This window comes from Aulonocara sp. 'chitande type north' Nkhata Bay, linkage group LG11 (assembly GCF_057382095.1).
Source record: "Aulonocara sp. 'chitande type north' Nkhata Bay isolate Kocher_YH1m ecotype deep benthic linkage group LG11, A_spYH_male_GT1.1, whole genome shotgun sequence".
NCBI classification, from domain to species: domain Eukaryota; kingdom Metazoa; phylum Chordata; class Actinopteri; order Cichliformes; family Cichlidae; genus Aulonocara; species Aulonocara sp. 'chitande type north' Nkhata Bay.
In genome coordinates, this window is record NC_141354.1 from 20,730,720 (window position 1) to 20,754,318 (window position 23,599).

The 23,599-nt window shown below is 37.1% G+C and overlaps 1 protein-coding gene across 2 annotated transcripts; it reads left to right on the forward strand.

Annotated features, from left to right (window-relative positions):
* Positions 1 to 9,452: 9,452 nt before the first annotated feature.
* LOC147318867 (sialic acid-binding Ig-like lectin 5) lies at positions 9,453 to 18,631 on the forward strand. Of its 2 annotated transcripts, XM_086309936.1 has the most exons (10): positions 9,453 to 9,499; positions 10,168 to 10,277; positions 10,517 to 10,927; positions 11,206 to 11,526; positions 11,662 to 11,919; positions 12,938 to 13,195; positions 15,718 to 16,002; positions 16,161 to 16,266; positions 16,362 to 16,419; positions 17,789 to 18,631. In XM_086309936.1, the coding sequence occupies exons 2-10, from the start codon at positions 10,217 to 10,219 to the stop codon at positions 18,125 to 18,127; spliced, it is 2,097 nt and encodes a 698-aa protein (XP_086166062.1). In that variant the 5' UTR covers positions 9,453 to 9,499; positions 10,168 to 10,216; the 3' UTR covers positions 18,128 to 18,631. The 2 variants fall into 2 exon arrangements, with proteins under 2 accessions (XP_086166062.1, XP_086166063.1); XM_086309937.1 differs by lacking the exon at positions 9,453 to 9,499 and having other exon boundaries at positions 9,551 to 10,277.
* The last annotated feature ends 4,968 nt before the right edge of the window (positions 18,632 to 23,599 follow it).

Sequence of the window (23,599 nt, forward strand, 5' to 3'; positions counted from 1 at the left end):
AAACAAAAAACAACGCTTGGACACTGCTAGCATGGGGGCCTACACAAACGCAAAGCAGGAGATGAAGCATAGCTGAATATGTTTCCAAACCAACTTCATTCTAAGCCAAAGACTAGAAAATGTGGTGAAGCATAACTTCCCTTTGGTTTCACCTGCACAAGTGCCGAGGTAGGTCTCCCCTGCAAAATTGGTTTTCCCTTCGTGGGGAGCACCGCTGAGCTCTCCACATCACGGGCAAACAACATCCCACATTCTTGATTTTTAGTTCACAAACACTTCTTGTAATGACTAACTACTCCTGACATTTTGGAGATGTTAGCTCTTTATACAGTAAAGTTACAGCGGGATACAAATAACATCAGGCTGATCCTGCCACGATTTGTTCCCCCTGTCTAAATCCCGGACAAACAGTATTCTACAGCTGTTTATCTTTTTGAACCCATTTTGCACAGAGAGGCATTTTTTTTAAATGTATTGACAGCAATGTTGAATATTATTACACAGGAAAAAACAACTACATGTAAAATAATCACGTGTTTATACGTGTTTATATGTAAGCGTGTAAAACCTGAAGATAGAGACAAAATACTGTTAATCTGACTATGTGCCATTCTGCAATTCCTTTCATGTAAACAATAACGTGGCGCACAGCTGACGTGAAAAAAGGCACATACCTTTGACGTTGCATGACAAACTCTGTATTCCTCGTCCACACGCAAACGCAAAAAATGAGTTTTAAAAATCTTCGTTTTCGGTGATTCCAAACGGCGTTTACGTGTGGACGACACAGCTGCGTTTTCAAAAATATCTGTGTAGGTGCGGACGTAGCGTAAAAGAGTTAATAGTTTATTTTCTTACTACCTGTAATTTATTGCAGATTACTTGTATTTGCTTAATTGTTTACTAAATGTTTGAGGTGTGAAATAAACCGCAATTGAGCAAAATATGGGTGTGTGTGGTTGGAGGACGTGTTAGTGCGTGCGTGTGTGCGCGCGCGAGGGGGGGGGGCGCGAATATTTTTCTGTAAAACAAAGGGGGTCCAGCGAAAAACGTTTGGGAACCACTGCTTTAACCTTTAGATCAATCTACAGAGCTTGAAGGAGAGGTCAGAGGTCAAACATAGCATGATGTTTTCAATTTTATACGGTCATTTCTATATGTTGACAATACACACCACACCTGTAAGAATAATAGTCTCTAACCTATGAGCCTTTTGGTCCATGTTCAACCATTTTCAATAAAATTGACCTTCAAGAACTTGGTGGATGTACATTTTAATGGCTTATTAGCATGACTTCACTCTACACCCCTACAAAGTTTTATCAGAAAGCATTCAAAACTTTTCCAGCTTTTATATTTACAGACAGCATGACATGTAGACACTACAAAAAAGCCCAACCTCCTTGCTGAAAGAAAATATATGCTGAAGTAAAAACTGCTTTTAATCTAATTTTGGGCTTTCTGCCTTTGTTGACAGCCTAGCAGTAAAGAGTAAACAGGGGAGGACACAAAGCAAGGACAAACAGGACTGCTTGAACCCGGGACATTGCATTCCAGCCATAACACATATGAGTGTCTGCTAAACCAGTGAGCTAAACCACAAAGACCTGAACTGCTCCAGGTCTGTGTTCTGGATCTGTTTCTGAAATAGCCCGTATCCTACAAAAAATAGGAAGCATTACTGTTTTGAAGTCAGAGAATCAGACTGCTGTAACACAGACACACAGCTCACCTTTGACCTTTAACCTTTCAACTGAAAATCCACATCACCAACATTAGTTGTAAAATTCACAGATTCATGTGTGAAACAACTGTAGAGGAATCTTTGATTCTGAATTTTGAACATTTTACTATTTTATATTTTTTTTCTGTCTCAGTAAAAAAACAAAAACAAACGATAAATTAGGGAAGCTCTGCAAGCGCGATTGTTGAGTTTATGGGGTTTTTCCTAGATGTGAAGGACATAATCGTGTATCACTCGTCATAATTAATGTTACACCACACCATGTTTTTGGTGTGGATGGTTGAGTATTTGTATAAAAATGTGCAATGAACACAATAAATCATATTCCAAGTTATACACACAGACCTGGCTTGAGGTAAAATTACAGAGACCTGCTGGTTCCACATTTCTTTGTTATTAGGGCAATTTATGCTGAAACAGGCGTTAGAGTGGCTTATGTGTCATCTGTTGAATCCAGCAGAGGGCAGTGTCTGACTTTCTAATGATAAAACTATGACGGTTCAGCTAGTATCTCTTCTCAGGTTAGACTGTATTATTTAGTATCATCTACAGTTTTTGGCTTATAATTACAATTGTGGTGTTTATGATAATATTAATGCTGAGATATGTCGAGATATGCATTCTCTGGACCTACAGAGATATTTGAATATTCTACTTACATCTGTATGTATACAGCATATATGATGAATGTGCAGGAGGGAAAGTGTTCAGGACAACACTGACATCAACCTTTGTGTGTAATTAGACAGCATCACAGTGTAACAACATTCAAACCACTCCAGGAGTAGTGGGGAGCAGCATAATCCACCATAACACTCAGTTTGAAAATATATGTGTTTCTGAAATAAAAGCCACCTTACCTATGAGTATCCAGGATGGTCAGAGGCCCAAAATAGCTTAACTGTGTGGTGGAGCTCTACACTGAGGCCCTCTGTTCCTGTTCAATTTACACTAATCTTTATTATAAATTCTGTCTGCTACAGTATACATCACTATGCTGCTTTAATCGATTTTAGGTAATAAGTCAAAACATTTTCATCATAAAACAACTTGACCAAACACAGTGGCTGTAATGGAGAAAACCACTCAGTTACAACTACAGCACATTTTTGCTTTCTGTCATGTTAGCAGTTTCAGCAGTGAACATGTGAGCTAATTTTAACTGACCGAGAGAGAAACTCTGCAGTCTTTCAGAGTCGTATTTTAGTACATTTAAGTGAGAATGGGAAGTTGTCAGATGCTGTGTGTACAGTGATGCCACATATGTATATATGTGTATAAATATTTATAGACATCATCACAAAAGACAAACGTCCATGTACTGGAATAGAGACATATGTTTCTTAATTTGCAACAATTTATGCACTTCTGTAACAGAAGTTGTATCTTTTCGTACATGGATGCATGAATATAAGATTACATGTAAAATGTATGTACTCAACTGTCAATACAGACTTTGTAATAATAAAATTAATACTTAAGTACACTTTACATGCAACATCTGTATTGCATCTAACATGAAATGTCATTGTTCATACTTTACCAAGCTGATATATGTTTAATAATGCAGTCAGTGCAGTACGAGCAGTCTTTATTTTTCATAAACTGCTGAGTTAATGAGAATCGCTACGTGACATCGATAATGGAATCAGAGTCTGACTGCTACAGCATCATCATCAATGATCTCACCAAGTCAGGCATTTGGCAGAATTTCCTGATACTTTTCCAACAAAGGACTAAAAATGACTACAAATATCTGCTTATCGATTAATGATGAAAATGCTTTCCAGATGGTCTCAGTGTAGACACTGTTCAGCACGGCTTGTGCGTCATATCCACAGGTTATCACACTTATCACCAACTTCAGAGCACTAGTTTTCTTACTTGATATTTTAACGATTTCTGGCTATGAACTGTATGTTTAATATTTCACAGACTGCAAGATTAAGACCTCCCATATCCAACAATTCAGTTTTCTTATTCCCAGTGTATTAGACTGTTCTGTCTATCAAACTTTATGGAAACTATTATAAAAAGAAGCTAGGACCTATTTAGTCACCCCAGACTTTGCTTAATTACTTGATGATTTAAACAGATATTATTTGATATTATTCTTTGAAACTAAGGCTACACGTTAACCCAAAACAGGCCCAGTATCTTTTTAAACTTGCCTCTATAATGAAAGCTGTAAGACGTGATGGGATTTTACATGCAAAGCTGGATTACAGATGATGTTTTTTCTGCCATTTCTGTTCTTTCTGGGACGTAAACAGTTGGATCTCGTCTCTTTAAATGATATCACTTGTTTCTATCAAGTATGACTCAGCAGGTTAAGGCCAATAATACTGCCTCAGCTATCAGTACTTGAGCTCCATTAGGCTCTTTCATCTTGTCTGTACTCAAGTTTTCACAGAATTATATATTTAGATGCTCAGACCACTCTGCGAAGTTGAGCTTACGCTTTAATGCAAGATTCAAATTCAGAAGAAAAGCAGTTTGTTGACCTGCATGACACCAAAAAGCTATTTTCAAATGCAAAAAAAAAAAAGACTGCGTTATTTTTAATCCACATAATGTTGGCAATCTGTGGATCCAGCTTTGTAGAGTCACCATTAACAAACTGCTGAATGATTCATAGATTAAAATCTTGCATGTTCTCTGTTTTCATAAATACAGAGAACTCAACCGTGTCTTATTCAGTGTTAAAATAAGAGTCCACAGCAATGGAACAAACCTTGAAAAAAACAGAAGTGTTATCAGACAAACTGTTGAAATGCTGAGACGGCTTGTCTTTCGAGTTCTGTAAGCTCTTTAATGCATTTAATTTAAATGAAATTAAACTTAATGTAATCTTTGTCGAGTAAAGTATCAGTAATGTTGGAGTAATGTAAAAACAGCCTAAATGACAAGTCAGGTTTTCACTCTAATATTCTGGTCTTTAACCCTTTAAGACCTACCATAGAACCAAGTTCGCCAGAGCTTATATTATATTTTTACATGCTGTGGAGCCATTTTTGGGAGCATTTCAAGTTGCTATACATCAATACAACCATTATAGCCCAAACTTTAATAATATGTCTGCATTAGGTGCATAGTAATTACATAAATTGCAAAAAAGTGCAATAAACTACAAAAAAATTGAAAATCGTTTTTGTTTTTTTAACATATATTTCTAGTTAGAGAAATTTAAGAGGCTTATCCCTCAAAACTGTAAATACAAAAAAGTTACACAAACTAGTTTCCCACCACAGGAAATTTATTTTGAGTGTCTTCATAGTTTTATTTTTGAAATACACCAATTTTTATATACTGCAGGAAAAACGAAAATAAATATTATAGTGCAAATTTGCAAAATAACAGCATATGCATCAAAATAAACTATTTCCAGCAGTGCAATATGAGTCTTAAGCATCCCAGAAACGACACAGAAAGTCATAAAGTCAAACATAACTTTTTAAAACACATAACAAGTAAAACACAAGCTCATAAGGCCCCGATCGTAAAAAACTACATTTCCGCAAAATGACGTCACTTCCGGTTTCGGGCAGGTCATGCGGTCATGTGATAGTTCGCGCTGATGGACGTAGGAAGTGTTACAAACAGCTGATGGATCGGCGAAGCGTGTTTCTGGAATATCATGTTTTTGTTGCTGCAAGTGATTTTTATGCAGTTTTTGCAAAGCTATATGTGGAAGGAAACTGTGACCTAGGACAAGCTGATGGCATAAGATGTAAGTACAACTCCTCCAGTTTCATATGCAAAAAAAATTATTGCGCTAGCTTACTTGGTTGCATATGGAACGCCAGGACTGCCATAATGAATTATGCCATAATGGGGGTAGGGATAGCTCAGTAGGTAAAGTGGTCGCCCCATGATCGGAAGGTCGGCGGTTCGAATCCACTTAACGGCTACCCTGAGGTACCCCTGAGCAAGGTACCGTCCCTACACACTGCTCCCCGGGCGCCTGCTTAGTGGGCTGCCCACTGCTTCACTGAGTGAATGGGTCAAATGCAGAGAAAAACAAGTAATTTCCCCATGGGGATCAATAAAGTATCCATTATTATTATTATTATTATTATTAATTAAATACACCATTAAATAATTAATTAAATGTGGCAATAATTAATTAAAATTGGAATTAATTAATTAAATAAATAGTTATGACACATGTAATTAATTAATTATTGACACATGTAATTAATTATTTATGTATTTCACATTTTAATTAATTATTGACACATGTAATTAATTAATTATTGACACATTTAATTAATTATTTATGTATTTCACATTTTAATTAATTATTGACACATTTCATTAATTATTGACACATTTAATTAATTATTTAATGATATATTTATTTATTTCATTTTGGCAGTCCTGGCGCCTGGCTCTCGTCATGAAATAATTTTATCTGTCAGCCTCACCCATCAAACTCAGGGGGCGGGGTTAACGCTGCCCATGCAGCTTCTCTAACATTTGATTGGTTGCCGTGCAAAGTAAGTCAAAACAGGTCGATCCTAGAAAATCGATTGCTTGTGTAGACTTGGGGCAGCCAGTTATCCCAGAATGCAGATCAAATCACAAGCAGCAATGGTGGTGGTGTAGTTTTAAAATACCCCGTTTTTCTGTCACCAGCTACACTTTTAACAGTGTTTTAGCCGCGAATGTCGCGACGTATGTCTGGTCAGGTTGTCAACATAGAACATGTTTGCAAAAGTGCTCAGATGTTTTCAGAGATTTCACTAGCTCTGCTAACAGTTAGCATGCAGAGTGCACCGAGGGGGTTACGTTAACCGGTTTGTTTACATATTCCACTCTCCGTGTTCCACATGTTGCATTCGCAGATTCTCATTTTCACCGAACGATCGTCTCTTTCCGCCTGGTCTTGTGTCTCTGTGCTTCTGTAACATAAAGAACGAGCTGACATTTTTCTCACGAAACCAGCGATCAGCTCAACAGACCCTCAGTTTACCTGCATGCATCCTCCTCCTCATCTGTCAGCTGTTTAACACCTGCTGCTAATTCAAGAAACACGCCTAGTTACCTGGTGATAGTCACAGTTTAACTGGGCAGCCGGTGCTCGATATAACGCAATGTCAGCGCATTTTTCTGCACAAGATAAGTAAATATAGTGTTTTCCCCGAGCGCAGAGCTGCTGGAGCTTGTTTCCTTACAGAGCACTTTATAGGCGAGCCAGCTTTATCAGCGGCTGATGTCCAATCACCGGCACACAGCTTTCAAACCTCAGCTGAGTTTTAGCTCTCAGTGGTTAAACGCTGGACTTCATTCACTCAGGTTCTGTCTGTCGGGTCACGTTTACTTCGCTGTTTTATTTACAACTGAGCAAATCGGTTTGGCTGAGGTTAAAGTTACGTTTCATAACTGCATAGTTTCACAGACGTTTAATGGTTCACTGGCACATGTGTTAGACTGAACTATCATCTAAATATCATCTGTTTTTTAATAGTTATTCAACTGTATTCTAAGCACCAGCTGTCTGTTAGAATGTGATTTTTTTTCTCTCTCTGTTGGCAGAGGTATAAAAATGCGCAGGAAAATCTGACATGCATGGCAAACTTCACCGACGATATTTAGGGAGGAATAAACACACATCAAACATAAATGAACCATTTGCCTGTCTCCATAATTGAGAGAATTTTCTCTTCTTATGTCAACACTCTCTCTCTTTTTTTTTTTTGCTTTTTTTTTTGCTTTTTCGGTCATGTTATGTTTACCTGTCAAAGGCTTGTTACAAACTATGAAACACATTGTGCAGACTTCTGGATGTTAGAAGAAAACTAATACTGCTCATGAATGAGACTAAAGGCAGGAAGGTGTCCTTTAAAACTAAACATGTTAATAGGACCTCCCTATTTATATCATAGTTTATGATATAGCACGTGTATTTCAGTAATAGCCTGCTGAGGCCACTATACGTGCTGGCCTCATATCAAATGTGAAGGCAGACTGAGTCTATGTTTGACGTTTTTTATATCTAATCTTCCTTTTCAAACATTTAAACAGCAGCGAGTCTGCAGCTGAGGGAATACAAATTCAAATTGTCGGAACAGGTTTGCTCGTTTCTTGGATTCATTTGGTGATTTATTAAATGTATAACTGTTATTCTAATCTGCTGCTGAGTCTCTTACACTTTTCTTTATGCTGTATATTTTCACGTCTCTGGAATAGTTGGCAGTTAGATAGTCAGCTGGGAAACTTTGTGTTAACTCATGGAGCTGAGGATATCGTGGATATGCTGACCTCGCTGCGTGGTGTACAGAGCGAGGTCAGCATGATTAATATTCACAATAAAAATATTAGCCGAACATCGTGAAGTCTGTATGTGTTTCATAGTGTCGAACAACCTTTGTACAGTTAAAGCCAGCAGTTACTACATGACGGAAACACCAACGTTATCTCTTTTATGTGTTTATACACAGGTCACGCTGATTACTGAACAAAAACCCAAAGATCAGATGTTAAACAGATTTATTTGCTCTCTCTCCTCCTTAAACATGTTTTTAATGTTAGTTATAATTCAGAATTGGCGACTGAAACACGTAGGACACATAAGAACATCAGGAAATAAAACATCGATAAATATAACCTCAGTAAAAGAAGTCAGCGGGGGTTACTACAGCTGTGTACCGGGGCCTGCGCTTTGTCGGTGGGATTGCTTGCGAGGCGAGCGGGTCTATCCCACGCTTTGCCGTGAGACTGGGCAGACATCTCCGAAATCATCGAAACACTTTTGCAAAGAGGCTGTATCTTGACAAACCGACCAGACACATGAAGATTAAACCACTACATTCTCGGCTAAAAAAATATTAAAACGGTATTTGGTAACACACAAACAGGGTTTTTCAAAGCTCAGTTCTGTTAGCTTCCACATGCCGGTTGTTGTGTGCTAGAAACAATGGCCACCAGGCCAAAGCAATGGTTTTGACTCGATCAGCGTTAACCCCGCCCCCTGAGTTTGATGGGTGAGGCTGACAGATAAAATTATTTCATGATGAGAGCCAGGCGTCAGGACTGCCAAAATGAAATAAATAAATATATCATTAAATAATTAATTAAATGTGTCAATAATTAATGAAATGTGTCAATAATTAATTAAAATGTGAAATACATAAATAATTAATTAAATGTGTCAATAATTAATTAAAATGTGAAATACATAAATAATTAATTAAATGTGTCAATAATTAATTAATTACATGTGTCATAACTATTTATTTAATTAATTAATTCCAATTTTAATTAATTATTGCCACATTTAATTAATTATTTAATGGTGTATTTAATTAATTCATTATGGCAGTCCTGGCGTTCCATAGTTGCAGAGCTACCGGGATTTAAAAATAGTTACGCAAAACAGAGCGTGCCCGCTCCGATCGGCTGTAAAGGGTTAACTTGCTGTGTAAAGAGCACTATATAAATAAAACAGAGCGGAGTGTAAGAAACTTTATTTCGTACCACTACGGGGGTCTCATTTTCTTAGGATGGCAAGATTTTTGAGGAATAGAAATACCCACTGACTGACATTTTGTGATAAAAATATAAAACATACATTGTGTGATATAAGATAATAATTGTATCTGTTGTAGTGCTTATGGGGGTGGTGACAAACTTTCTGAAATGTTGTTGCAGGAAAAAGGAAGAAACAGAAAAGAGAGGAAGAGAAACTTCAGCTCCAAAAAGGCAGCAGATATCAGTGTGGAGAGAAGACTGACGAAGAACAAGACGAAACACGTAAACTGTTTAATATATTTCAAAATATCTTTTTAAAAATGTAAATCTGAATGTAAAGGTTTTCATATTTATAGCAGTGCTGGCAAAATTAAGAGATCTTATGCATTCATTAAATATGGTTGACAATATACATATATTTATGATATGAGGGGTATTTTTACTCTGTAGGGATCTTTTTTTTTTCATTAATTAACCTCCTAGGACCTGGTGTCCACATATGTGGACATCACATTTTGGGTTATTTAGACCAAAATACAAAATTTTGCTCTACAAGGGCCTGATATCCACTTACGATGACATTATACTGCTACTGTTCTATCAACATTTTAAACGAATAGCCTCATATGTGGATCTTATTTTTCTTAAAAACAAAAATAAGGTTAAAAAAATCTAGTAATTCTTTGTTTTTACATTCATCGGGCAAATATATCCCAAATATCAAAGAGAAATTAAAAATGCATGCCGTGGAAGAGTTCAGGTCTTAGGAGGTTAATGTTTCAGAAATAGATATCACAAAGATTTTTACCATAAAGATCTTTATGGTCAATTACTACATAACTAAGCATGTGACATCATTTACTGAGTTGTGAGAAGAAGACTTTTCTTGTGTTTTAAATTTTGTTTTAATTCCTTTATACTTCTTTAATTTGCTTTATCATCTTGATTAGTTATTCTGTGGAAGGAGAGACTGAACGTGTTGCGCATCGAATATCCAGGATGTTTGTTCTCATCTGGTCAACTCTGTTTTTCTCTGTAAGAGGCAGCAGTGCTGACAAAGGTTTGTGTCTGCTAATTTGTAAACCTGTATTTCTGCCAATATGATTTTTGTATATATCTGTGTGTGAAACTATTTTCATGACATGAATCTAGATAAAAAGCATTTATTCACACTCACACATAATTTAACAGTGCCATTGCTATCTGTTGACTTGTATGTCATAAATAAATCTTTTGTTAACTGCACATATAATAAGATAAGAAATGTGAAACCTTTCATCTTTCCCTTTGCATTAACAGGTGCCTCAGTCTGGAGACGACAACACTGTAGAGGCAAAGGAAACTGTGTGACTCTGAGTGAGCGAGAACTAACAGCAGAGGCTGGACTCTGTGTTGTGATCCCGTGTTCTTTCACTACTGCTGCTAACTTTACACCCAAACATACAATTTGGTACAAATGCGAAGCGTCTAAAAAATGTAGTGATGCTGACATAACATTTCACAGCAACAAGAACAATGAAAAAGTTCAGTCTGGGTTTAAAGGACGAGTCTCACGTTTGGAACCTGATGTGAGTCAGAAAAACTGCAGCATCATCATTAATGATCTGAAAGAGTCTGATTCTGGATTTTATCAGCTCAGAGTTAATGGTGAACTGAATGGACAACAAGGTGGATTCACATTCAGTCAAAAAGTAACTGTTTCTATTAAAGGTATGAAAAGTTATTCCAAGAACAATCATGTAGAAACACGATATTAAGTCATGTACAACAACATATTTTGTATTTTTTTTGGTCTTAATGAAGTATTCATTCATTTTAGGAAATTGTTAACCTCTAGCTGGTAGCTAGTAGGAACTGCAGCAGTTCCTGGTAAAACCTGTGTTTGCCATTAACCATTTTACCAAATATTTTATTATCTGAGCCCAAATCCAAGTAGTTAAACTTCAGACAGTTTATGTGATTTCATTAATGCCCAGTATTTCCATTAGGTATTGAACAGAAGCCTACAGTAATGATTCCCACACTGACAGAGGGACAGCAGGCCACACTGACCTGCACTGCTCCTGGTCTCTGCTCTGGATCTGTTCCTCAAATCACCTGGACATGGAGAGGAGAAGGAGGGACTGAATCTTACATTACAGGAAACAGCACTGTGTTTAAGACTGAGGGTCTGACTCCTTTCACACAAAGACATGTGTCAACTTTGACCTTTAACCCTTCAGCTGAACACCACAACACCAATGTCACCTGTAAAATCCGCTTCACAGGTGACGCGACTGCACAAAAGACTTCAGGTTTGAATGTAAACTGTGAGTACTTTTACAACCTTAAGTTGACTTTCCCCCCTAAAATCTATTTTATTTTACAGGATAATCTTTTCACTTGCAAGAATTTTGGAGTTATGGAAACTACATGACTGGGATTTATGTGTATTTGTTTCATAGATGTGAAGGAGGTTAACATCACTGGTGTTACAACTGTCAGGGACGGTGAGGCTCTGAATCTGACCTGCAATGTTCACAGTTTCCCTCCATCTCTGATTATTTGGTCTAAACTTGGTTACAATGAAACGCTTCACATTGACACTGGATCAGCCAATCTTGTTATCATCAATGTAACAGCAGGAGATGCTGGACAATACGTCTGCACAGCTAAATATATGAACAATACCCTGAAGGACAAAGTCAACGTCACAGTGATATGTGAGTACACAGCTTTATGCTTTTGGACGGAATATATTTCTAGCAGAAACACAAGCCTACATCTGGTTTTTGTAAGTATACAAAAATATATCCATTACAAAAAAGTGAGCTGAATAAAAAGCTTGATTAGCGTTAATATCTACAGGTAGGATTAAAATTAGGAATGAAAAATGAAGGTCGAATGTTGGCAAAAAAGCCGTTTAAACATAACATTCAGACATTTTCATAGATGCTGATCAGAAAGTGTTGGCTAAGCCTGCAACTGATCAGCTTGCCTGTTTTATGTTACTGGAAGTCGGCACAGCTGCCGTCCCCTCACCATCATCGTCACAGCTTTCATTTTTAATGTACTAAAGGAGTTATTAATGACTTTTCATACTGTTTTCTCTGCATCTAACATGTTGGGAAAGAGGAAGGTCATCTAGTACAGTGCTAAGCTTATTTACTTGCTGATTGTAGTGAAAGGTTAGTCAGTAGTAGCTTGCCTCACACAGTGGTCTCCCGGTTTACTGTGAAAGACCAGAGTTTTAGACCACAATACGTGTGTGAAAATCACCAGAATAAAGGCTTTTACATGCTGGATGTGCAAAATCTGGTTTCAATGGACTCAAATATTCTTAAAGCGGCCATGCACACCTACTGCATACTTATGTAGGATGAATTTGCACAACAACTTAGGATGAGGATAGCTGTGGAGTTTCAGTGCGACAATGGGTGGGTTGATTGCAGTGTTTTTAAACTTGTGCTAATGCTAATGCTGCTCCCGGTTGTTTATAATGTGACAAAAGATTATTCTGTACAGGTCGTCTGTATAGCAAAATATTTGAACATGACTCTTACATTATATCTGAATGTGTCTGTGTCTTGTAAGTACGTTAACCTTATTATCTGAGGTTTATATGCACAGTAAAGGTTACGTCTGTATTTCTTTTAAAACAAAGTTTGCTTATATTTAATCATTCTTTGAGTTATTTTCTAATTTCTTATCTTAAACAAAATATTGCCATTTCTTCAACAGATAAAAGGATACCTCAAATCATTGGAAACACAACTATCAAGGAGGGAGATGTCCTGAATCTGACCTGCAGTGTTGAAAGTTTCCCTCCATCTCTTATTATGTGGTCTAAATTAGGTTCCAAGGCAAACCATCATAACGACACTGGATCTGCTACACTAGTCATCCCAAATGCAACAGCAGAACATTCTGGACAGTACATCTGTACAGCAAAATACATGGACAGTGTCCTGAAGAAAGACACCAATGTAACCGTGATATGTAAGTACACAACATCGTGCAACATCGCGCAGAAAAAGTATTCTTGACACAGTTTCCTCCATCGGACAACCGTGCATTGTCAACATTGTGCATTGTGCAGTCAAATTTGTAGACATTTTTAGATTGTTGGCCTTGACTGCTAGCACTAAAAAGCAAACAAAAAAATACATATTGAATAAAATGCAGACAATGTAAAATATACAATAAAATGAACATTCCTGACAAACAAAAAATTACAAATGTGCATTCAAGAACCATTTGAATTTACTGATCACATTCTACAATAAACATTTTAAAAGCTGTTGGTATTTGTGGCACTTGACAGTAGGTATATAGTGTTACAAACAAAGATGGGCAGTAACACGTTAAAAGTAACACATTACTGTAAAGCTATTATTTTTTCAAGTAACGAGTAAAGTAAGGGATTAATATTCCAAAAAAAGCTGAATTGGTTTACTGTATCTCATGACAATGATGTGCGAGCGTGCAACGTCCATAGCAGCAACAGACGTGTGTAGATGAACAATGGATTATATGGAGGGTGGGAGAGAGTACGACCATGCAGCATTTAAAGCTCGGAAGTACTGAGATTACTTTGTTTAATTCCGTAAAAAGTGACAGAAACATTAGTGTCCACTGTACACTCAGCGTGGGAAAAAAACTTTCTACAGTGAAAAATTAAACCTCAAATCTGAGCAAGCACCTGCCCTGCCACAGTGTAACGTTGAATTGTGTTCATTGGTTGAGAGGAGGCGGTAGAAACCTTAGCAGGATAGTAGGAAAAATACGCAATCACACTGAAACTGGGAATTCCACAGCATATCCTTTAATGCACCTTTTCTTCATCAACCATACAAGGCCCGGTTGAACGGCTGTTGCCTACGAAACATGACACACAGTGTTCATACAACCCGTAACATTGCAAAAGTTCCTGAAGAGGTCAAATATATAAAGTCTGTCTCTTTCCATGCACTCGCGTGCAAACATGTTGTTCATGTCACTACCCGATCTGTACCAGAAACCCGGTCAGTACCACACATGCGCAAATCTTACGTCACTTCCTCTCTTTGCCAACATTGCGACATTTAATATATTTGAATGACACGGTTAGCGCCCAGTTAGCTCCTAGCATTTCTCAACAGCTCTGCCTCTTTTTCGACTGCCCGGGATATTTAAACAATGGATACCTCCATATACAAACAAATTCATGCATTTCTCCTCAACGGAACAACAGCGCCATAAAATAAGAAGAATGGTGCCTAATTACAGACTTAATAATACAGACTTAGTTATGTGTCATGTGAAGATTCATCAGCCAGATTAAGTGTTTACTGACAAATGACAGTGATAGGGGACATCATCATCACTATTCCAACAATCCTCTCCACACAGACAAGCAGAAACACATTCGACTATCACTAAATCAAATGTAACACGCATACATGAACATGATTTGTAATGATGCAAGTTCAGTTTACAATAGGGCTCATTTGCTCGGTCAGCAAGTGACAGTATCCTCGTACATTGGGGCGTAAACTGCCATTAAACGAAACAGAAGAAGAAGAGAACATCTGCACATGCACGGTACGGATCGGGGAGCCCTGATCCGTAACTATCTTTTGATTTTTTGTTTTTGTCTACATTATATTGAAATGTTTCATTATTGCCGACATTTTCCCTTGTGGGACAATTAAAGGATTATTCTATTCTATTCTATTCTAACATTTTAAGAGATACGTATTATTGTTAACATCTTAACAGATACTCTGACCTGTAACTATTGTAAACTGCTTCGAGCGGAAATAGACACCTTTCGCACATGCATGGTACTGATCGGGTTTCCGGTACGGATCGGGTAGTGACAGTTCACAGATAGGGCAGTGGCTCATACTAATGACATCATAAACCCCTGACTTAGGTTGCCTTAAAGAAACACCACACAATTGTGACTGTTACAACGGGAATGCAAAATTCACAGAGAAACCCCCGGATTATTTTGTGCTTCTTATTATTGTTCTAGCATCAACACACTACTTTTCTTACATGTTCATGTCTACACAGCTGTACAGGGTATCATTACACATTTCCATAGTATAATGTTTGTATGACAGTGTTCTTTGAATGAACCACTTAAATGTGGTTTTTAGATACAAGGAACCTTCACATCATTGGAAATACAACTGTGAAGGAGGGAGATGTTCTGAGTCTGACCTGCACGTTTGAACGTTTCCCCCCAGGTCTTATTGTGTGAAAAAAAACGTAGTTCCAACACAGACATTCATAGTGGAACCTACAGTGAATTGCTCAGTGACACTGGATCTGCTACACTTGTTGTTTATAATTCTGTTTATAACATGTTTATAACATTCTGGACAGTATATCTGTACAGCAGAATATTTATACACGACTCTTACATCTTATCTCAATGTCACTGTGTCTTGTGAGTAGTTTAACCTTGAATCTGAAGTTTATATTTTGGGTTAACTTTCCCTTGTTTTATGATTATGATCATGTGTTTACAGGGTTTTCAAAGATACAGAAGGGCTCTGGATGTGTGCTTCAGTCAGAGGTTTTGACCTGTGTGTGTATCAGTGAAGGGTTTCCTTTACCTACTATCAATTGGCCGCTACTGAAGAACCACACTGAGTACTCTGTCATTACTACTGTGTCAAACCACACAGTCAACAGCACTATCAGTCTAACTGTAAAAAGCCATGGCAACAGCACTGTTGAATGTGTGAGTAACAATGGAAATGGAGAAGAAAGAGAAATCCTCCTTATCCATCAAAACTTGTCTGAAAAACATGGTATGTGCTTTTTCAAATTATCACCACTACCACTTTCTATATCAAATAATATCAATATCTTTGTAATCAGACATTGATTAGTTAGTTTTTTCCATTTACTCTATGTAATATAAAGAAAATGTATTAAGCTTTTTTTATGTCGTTTCCTTTGGTTATAGAGCAATCATCTGGTGTCAGGCTGGCATACCTGAAAGTCACTATTGCCTTTTTGACTGGGGTACTTTTTTCAGCAGTCCTTTGCTGTTTGGCCAAACATTGCTACAGGTACAGCATTTACTTTTATAACTATTATTAGGATGGATGGATGGATGGATAGATAGGTAATTACTTTTTTACTATAAAATTACTCTTTTCTCCAGAAACAAACAAAAGACTTCCAGAAGTTTGGAGATGAGGACACATCAAGATGATAAACTGGTATTTATGTTCATTTGGCTTTTTTTTTTTTAATATACTTGCTTTTTAGTTAGTTAATATGTATGCTCTCATTTGTCATCAGTCAAGATTTTATTTTGTAAAGACACTTCCTGTTATGTTGCTGAGAATAATCGAGAGTTTATTAAAACTCTCCTTCATGCAGAAACGTTCATGCAGTTTCTGCTGGAAGACCTGTCTGCTAATGTAGACACTAAAATTCAACAGGAATAGATGAACAAAGTTTTAACAAAACAAATATTCTTTGTACACTAAAATATCACCCAGTTCCGCGATGCAACTGTCCCACAACCCAGGACTAATGTTCCTTATGTGCTTACAACCAGGAGAGAAATTGCCCTTCCACAGTGGGGACCACGTCCCAGGTGGATGAGGAGATCCCTCCTATCCTCATCTTGCCCCTCCACTAAGCTAGTCACACCACAGCTCAGCTCGCACTCTGCACTTGAGTCTGTCACTCGATTCCACTGCGGCTTCCCTCGTGGCATTGCTTTTAAAAACAGACAAATCAGAATGAAATCATGCAAATAAAAACCACACACAAATAAACAATAAAAATCAATTATAAAAGACAAATACAAATTTCCACTGTGTGACACTAACACCTGTTAATATATATTTTTTTCACATCCTGATCCAAGGTTCTACAATGTTACAGTATATGAATTGGGTCAGATTCATGCCACAATTATTTGGTTCCATTTATAAGATCAGCCTTCATTTTTTGTTGCGTTTAATTCAGTTCAGAGAGGGAGGTTTTGGATAATCTCGCTAAAAGACAAAATCTACTGAAAACAGTTGTTTTAGTAGGAGAATAAAAGTATGAGCATAAGTCCATGTATCTTACTTGATGTTTGAATTTTTTTTATACTTTAGTCATTTTCAATATATACTATTGGAGAATGTTGCTGTGTTTTAGGTATGATGATATAGTTTTGTTTGTTTACCAATTCCATTGGAAGCTGGGAATTCACCACGACACAAAATGCAAATATAATTAACTGGCACAAAACGATCTGCTCTTTGGAGGGACTGTTCTGGAGTCTGAGAAGGAATAACTCTGCTAAAGAATCATTCCCTTTTAAACACACCGCAGGCATATATAGACATTAAAGCTCTGTTTAATCAACAATACCAAAAAGACACAAAAAGAACAAAACAAGCAAACATAAAATGCAAAGTACATTGTGAAAGATTACAACCAGTAACTGTCAGTAACTAAAGGTTCAATTCTTACACCAAACTGATAAAGAAAGAAAAAGTAAAAGAAGAATTTTGTTCTGTATGCATAGCAAAATGTAAAAATACCAGACAGACGCAAGTGACTGACTCTTTACTTTGTACCTAACAGGTCTATGATGGTCAAGAATTACAGGACAATCTGACTCTTAACTCAAACAGCGGGCCAAAAGAAGTGGAGTATGCTGACATTAATTTTTCCTTGTTGAAAAGAAATGGTGCCAGAGAGGCAGCAAGGAGGCAAGAGAGCACAAAGACAGTATATGCTGAAATTAAGAAAGCAGTCGAGGAACGGGAAGATGATGCTGAAGAGGAAGGTGAAATGCTGGAGGCCAAAGAGGACGAGATGGTAGTGGAGATGGAGATGAAATACCGTGAACCAGAAAAGGAGTTAAAAATGGGAAAGGAGAGAGTGTACGCCACTGTGAATGATGTTACTGATGAAATTTGAGGAATGTTTTATTGTGGAGTTGATTGAGATAAAGAATCTCTCATCACACGTTATGAACATCACGCCTTTACATACAACAGCAGGAACTATGCAAACATTCATTTACCGAAGTATGTGTGTGTATAAAATAACATTTCTACACCTAAGAACCATATGGTTCTGGTATATAAAGTGCACAAATAAAGTTAGAGTGTTAAGCTTGCTATTAACAGTAGAGATACTGCACAACAAAATAGGAACAAAAAAAGCTTAAATATGCAGAAGTGTTCGCAGACAAGCTCTATGCAGATGAAATGACGTCATGCCAAAAGAGGCAAAGTTTTTTTTCTTTTCTTCTTTAAGCTCATTAATGCATTTGATCTTTCTAAGGAACTTCCTTCTTTATTTACCGTATATTACTGTTTACTAATATATGCACATTTGAACCAGTAGGAAAGCAATGAATTAATGGCAATACAATGAGCCAGTAAGTGCTGAATGCTGTTGAAGTGATGTGAAGACAAATGGTGTGTATATGTTATATTTTCTGTCTGATATTGTAGGCTCTTCATTTGACAATGGAAAGACCGTTGAAGTGATTGAAATACAATAAAATTGAAATTAATGTATAAATTGTAATGAATTCATTTTACTGAAATTTCTGTTTCTTAAGATAAAAAGAGTTTTCAGGACTAGGTCTGCACTGTAATGTTCCTCAATGGCTTTTTAGATCCTGCTTTCTATTGAGCTTAGCTATTTAGTTTAGGTAGCAGCTCCTTCTGCTGAGGTTGTCTCTCTGAGTTGCCATTCATAAAAGATAACAGTTCTTGGATTAGCTTGATTGCTTTTTCTGCCTCTTCTAGTTTCTCTTCTGCCATTTTAATGAGCATCCACTTACTCTTATTGGCAACAGCTTCTTCTGCCAGGTACTTACAGACCTCCACCATTCTGTCCTAGTTTATCTGGCTCAATATAGAGAAATATAGAGGAATCTCCAGATCCACCTCACTTATTTTGTTTTTTCTCTAGAGAAAAAAGTCAGCTCTCCACACAGCAGAGCATCACCAGTAAATCATCCTGTACAGTGCAGTTGACTCTCACTTTATATGGCGCAAAATCCCAATAGTCACCTCAAGGTGTTTTATGTTGTAAAGTAAAGATCTTATAATAGAGAGGAAATCCCAACAATCAGATGACCCCCTGTAAGCATGGACTTAGTGACAAGCACTGTATTCCCACACTAACAGTGGGACAGCAGGACACAATGCAGGACAGCATACTGACCTGCATTGCTCCAGGTCTGTGTTCGGGATCTGTTTCTGGAGTCACATGGACATAAATCTTATGGGACCCATCTCTGTTTTGACATCAGAGAATCTGACTGGTGTAACTTAGATAAACAACTCAGCTTTGACCTTTAACCTTTAAGCTGAAAACCATATCACCAGCGTTACCTGTACAATCAGCTTCACAGATGAAACATCTGGAGAGATATCTTCAAATTTCAATTTTTGAAAATCTTACTGATCTCATTTTTCTGTCCCTCTCTCTCTCTCTCTCTCTCACACACACACACACACGCACACACACACACACACACACACACACACACACACACACACACACACACACACACACACACACACACACACACAGTGATATATATCCTTACCGTTCTTAGGTTAAAATCTTGCACCTCATTTGCAAACACTTGGTTTGCACAACACAGAGAGAACAGCTGTGCTTTACACAAAGTTAAAATAACATTTCTCAACAATTGCTAATAAGAGTACAGATATTGCACAATATAAATAGAAACAAAACAGCTTAAATATGCAGAAGTATTTGTAGAGAGGCTGTATGCTGACGTGGGGAAATTCTGAGGGAAAGAGAAAATTTTGTTTTAATTTTAGAAAGGTGCATTGGTTTAGTGCCCCTCGCTCATGTATATGTTGCGTACTTCATTTCTATTGTGTTCACAGTGAATTGTCATATTATTTGTACTTTATCAACCTATTATATGTCTAACAATGCAAAAAATGCAGTCTGAGTAGTCTTACTTGATCAACAATCTTTTTACAAACTCAACATCATTTGTCCTTTTTTAGTTCTTTCCTTTTTCTAGTTTTAGGTGTGAAGATGAGTGATCCATTCTGTGCAAAGAACACATACAATATCACTCTAAATAAAAGACATATAACAGCTGAGTCTGGAGTATGTGGTTTTTTTTACCATGTTATTTTACTACAGAAGCTAGTTTAATATCAAAAGTAAAAAATTGACCTTTAACCCACTGCTAGAGTCTGACCTGAAAATGAGGAATGGTATCATCATCCTCAATGACCTCATCAACTCAGACTGGATCATATCAAATCAGAGTTTCTGTTACCAAGAAGAGGAACTAATAACTAAAGGACTTATGACAGCTGTTAACCTGTTAAAGCCTGGACCATGAAATAAATGGCAGAAAAATAAAAACAGTAAAATATATATAAAATTCCCCGCTCGCCCCTACGGGCGGTCTATCCTTCAAGTTCAGGCCTGGAGCTTGAAGGTCCTGTGCAGTATCTTAGCTGTTCCTAGGACTGCGCTCTTCTGGACAGAGATCTCTGATGTTGTTCCTGCACTGCACCGTGCTCCGATTACCCCAGGGACCACTGTTATCTTCACGCTCCACATTTTCTCGAGCTCTTCTCTGAGCCCTTGGTATTTCTCGGTAATGGTGGCTGTAGGCATCGTCCGTGGGGCTGCGTTAACATCATATAGTTGACCTTCTGAGGGTACTTCACGTAGTCTTGGTAACCGGCTATGGGGGAATCCAGGTTTCAAGCTTGGCCATGATCCTATCTTTAAGGTCAGTTTCTAATGCACTCAACGATCCTTCTATCGCACTTGGGGCTTGGAATCCCAATCTCAGGTGGGAATGATATCTGTATTTAATTTGACTTGACCTTTTCAAGTTGGGTTCAGTTTTCCTCTCCTGAAATTGTTGCTTAATATCTGTTGCGCTTCTTCTTCCTATTGACTTCTCACTTCCTAAACGTGATGACCTCTCATCACGTTTAGGAAGTGAGATATCCTTCAGCATCGTTCAGTGAGATACATTTCCTGGTCCCTATTCTAGGAAGCATGTTCATCAAACTGAGTGTAAAAATAAACTATGAGTTTATTAACTCTGTGATCAGCAACTCAGAGTTTCAGAGTTTGGTTTCAGATCAGAGTTTCGTGTTCAAGAACAGTTCACCATCGTAAGTTCAATAAAGTTCAGTTCAGTTTAAAAAATAAAAATAAAAACAGTTTTTGTTACAGACTGGTTGAGACTGGTTCCTGGCCCGTGCCATGTGTTGAGGTGCACCTCACTGTATCTATGGGTCATATCTTAAACCTCACACTCAAACATCAGCTCCTTCTCCACCAGAGAAGTGATGTTTCATATCCCAGTTGTCAGCCTTGATATTCAGACATCAGACCACCAATGACTACGTCATTTGCTGGCGTTGATACACACTGCACCCAACCTCTATAGCATCTCTTTTGGGTGGTGACAGTGAGCGAGAGAGAAAATTTAATTTAGTTTTTTTCACTACTGGCTAAAAATGCTTCATGAGATTTGCAGAATCTAATCTAATCTCAGCCTTCACTGATAGATAATAGCAACCTTACAGCTATACCAGGAATGTTTTGCTGACTGATTGGAAATCTTTACACTGTGTTTCACAAGCCAGCTTTCCAAATCTATAATGACTCTGAAGTTTTATTGGTAACGGTAAACATTTTATAGGAAATGTCACTTTTATAGATTTTAAAGATTTGAGTCTATTTTTTGGAGAATGAGTTACTTTAAATAAAGAATACAGGTTGTGCTTGGGAAAAAGTAAGGCGTTATGAATGAATCTGGACAGGATGAACTCCAACCTGGACCTGGGCATCTATGGACTAAATCTGTGATCCTGATCTATTTTGGATCCATCCAGTCAAAGAAAGAAAAAGAAGAGTATAATCCCCTGTTTGAGTTTTTTTTTTAATGGCGGCCAGTATTCTATCATCTCCATCATTATTTGGTAGAATTTTGTAGAAGAGCACTTGTTTTCTCACTTGAGATTTTTCTGTAATCTGTAGCTGGCTATTAACATGTTAGATGTTTCACAAACTGCAAGATTAAAACCTGTATCTAATGATTCAGTTTTCTTCATCTCAATCTGTCTGAAGGACTGAAAAAAGGTATTTTTAAAAAATTGTTATTTGTATGACACAAACAACTTTATTGTAAATGTGCAAACGACTGAGGTTGCTGTTGATGCAAATAATGTTGCTGATCACGCGAAAATGATATTGCTGTATTATGACTCATTATGTATTATGAGTCACTTCCTCTATCTCTGTCTTTCTCTCTCTCTTTCTTTCTTGCAAAAAATTGTTACACAGTAAAAATTAACCAATGGTTAAATTAAGGATAGATTAAAATTATGCACCTCAAGTGAAGAGCTTTGCATGATACAGAGAGCACACCAGTGCCTTACACAATATTAAAGTAATATTGCAACACTTTCCAATAACAGTACAGATATTGCACAATATAAATAGAAACAAAAAACCCCCTAATACTTCCTATGCAGAAGTTTTTGCAGAGAATGGGAATAAAATGGAGAAATGCTAAGAGAGAAAGTTAATTTCTTTAAAATTATTTAAGTTCTTTAATGCACTTAACCTTTCTCAAGGAACTTTAAAAAAAATATCATTGTTAACTATTTTAATATATGCAGATATGAGGCAGTAGGAAAGCCCTTGAATGGCATTCCAATTATGCTGTACATGTTTTGGGGGTGTTGGAATGATGTAATGATGCTTAATGACATGCACAGGTCATATTTTCTCTTTAATATTGTACAGTCTTTACAGTGTAAAGACAACAAAATTAAAAAAATGAATGGAATGTCTGGAATGTCAATTTCCCAAGATAATAATAAGATTTTCAGGGAATAAAAATTAGTCAGTGATTAGCATTTTGTGTTAAAATATACAGCATACACTGTGTGATATGAGATGAGAGATAACTTTATTGGGGAAAGAATAGTATTTGGTCACTTAAATTGACATCAAAACTGGCCTCCCTGTGACTCGCTGTGAGGTTGTTGATCCACATGAATTTCTCCAACCTAATCAGCAAAGATCAGATTATATGAAAGGTAAAGTGACATTATTGCGTCTGCCCGGTAATGACCCACAGGATGTCAAAATTCAGTATTCTTCCTGAATTCAAGAAATCTGGCTTTTCACCCCAAGCTACCCCCACACTTGTGGTCATAACATCAAAACTAACAGTGATAAGATGATGAAACCCACAGATTGTGTAGTTTAATAACTGTTTAAAATTTTCTGAAATTATACACTAGTATGAATCTAGAACAGCAATTAATACAATGTTGGATGCTGTCACAGCTTTTCATATCACTATTCAATGATCCAGCAAGAAAATAAAACTTTTATAGACAT

What these genes read in the sequence shown, in the direction of transcription:
- LOC147318867 (XM_086309936.1), top strand. Translation starts at nt 10,217, where the DNA reads ATGTTTGTTCTCATCTGGTCAACTCTGTTTTTCTCTGTAAGAGGCAGC. An exon ending in TTCAGGTTTGAATGTAAACT is followed by an intron (nt 11,527 to 11,661) that starts GTGAGTACTTTT and finishes TTTGTTTCATAG; the next exon opens with ATGTGAAGGAGGTTAACATC. An exon ending in AGTCAACGTCACAGTGATAT is followed by an intron (nt 11,920 to 12,937) that starts GTGAGTACACAG and finishes TTTCTTCAACAG; the next exon opens with ATAAAAGGATACCTCAAATC.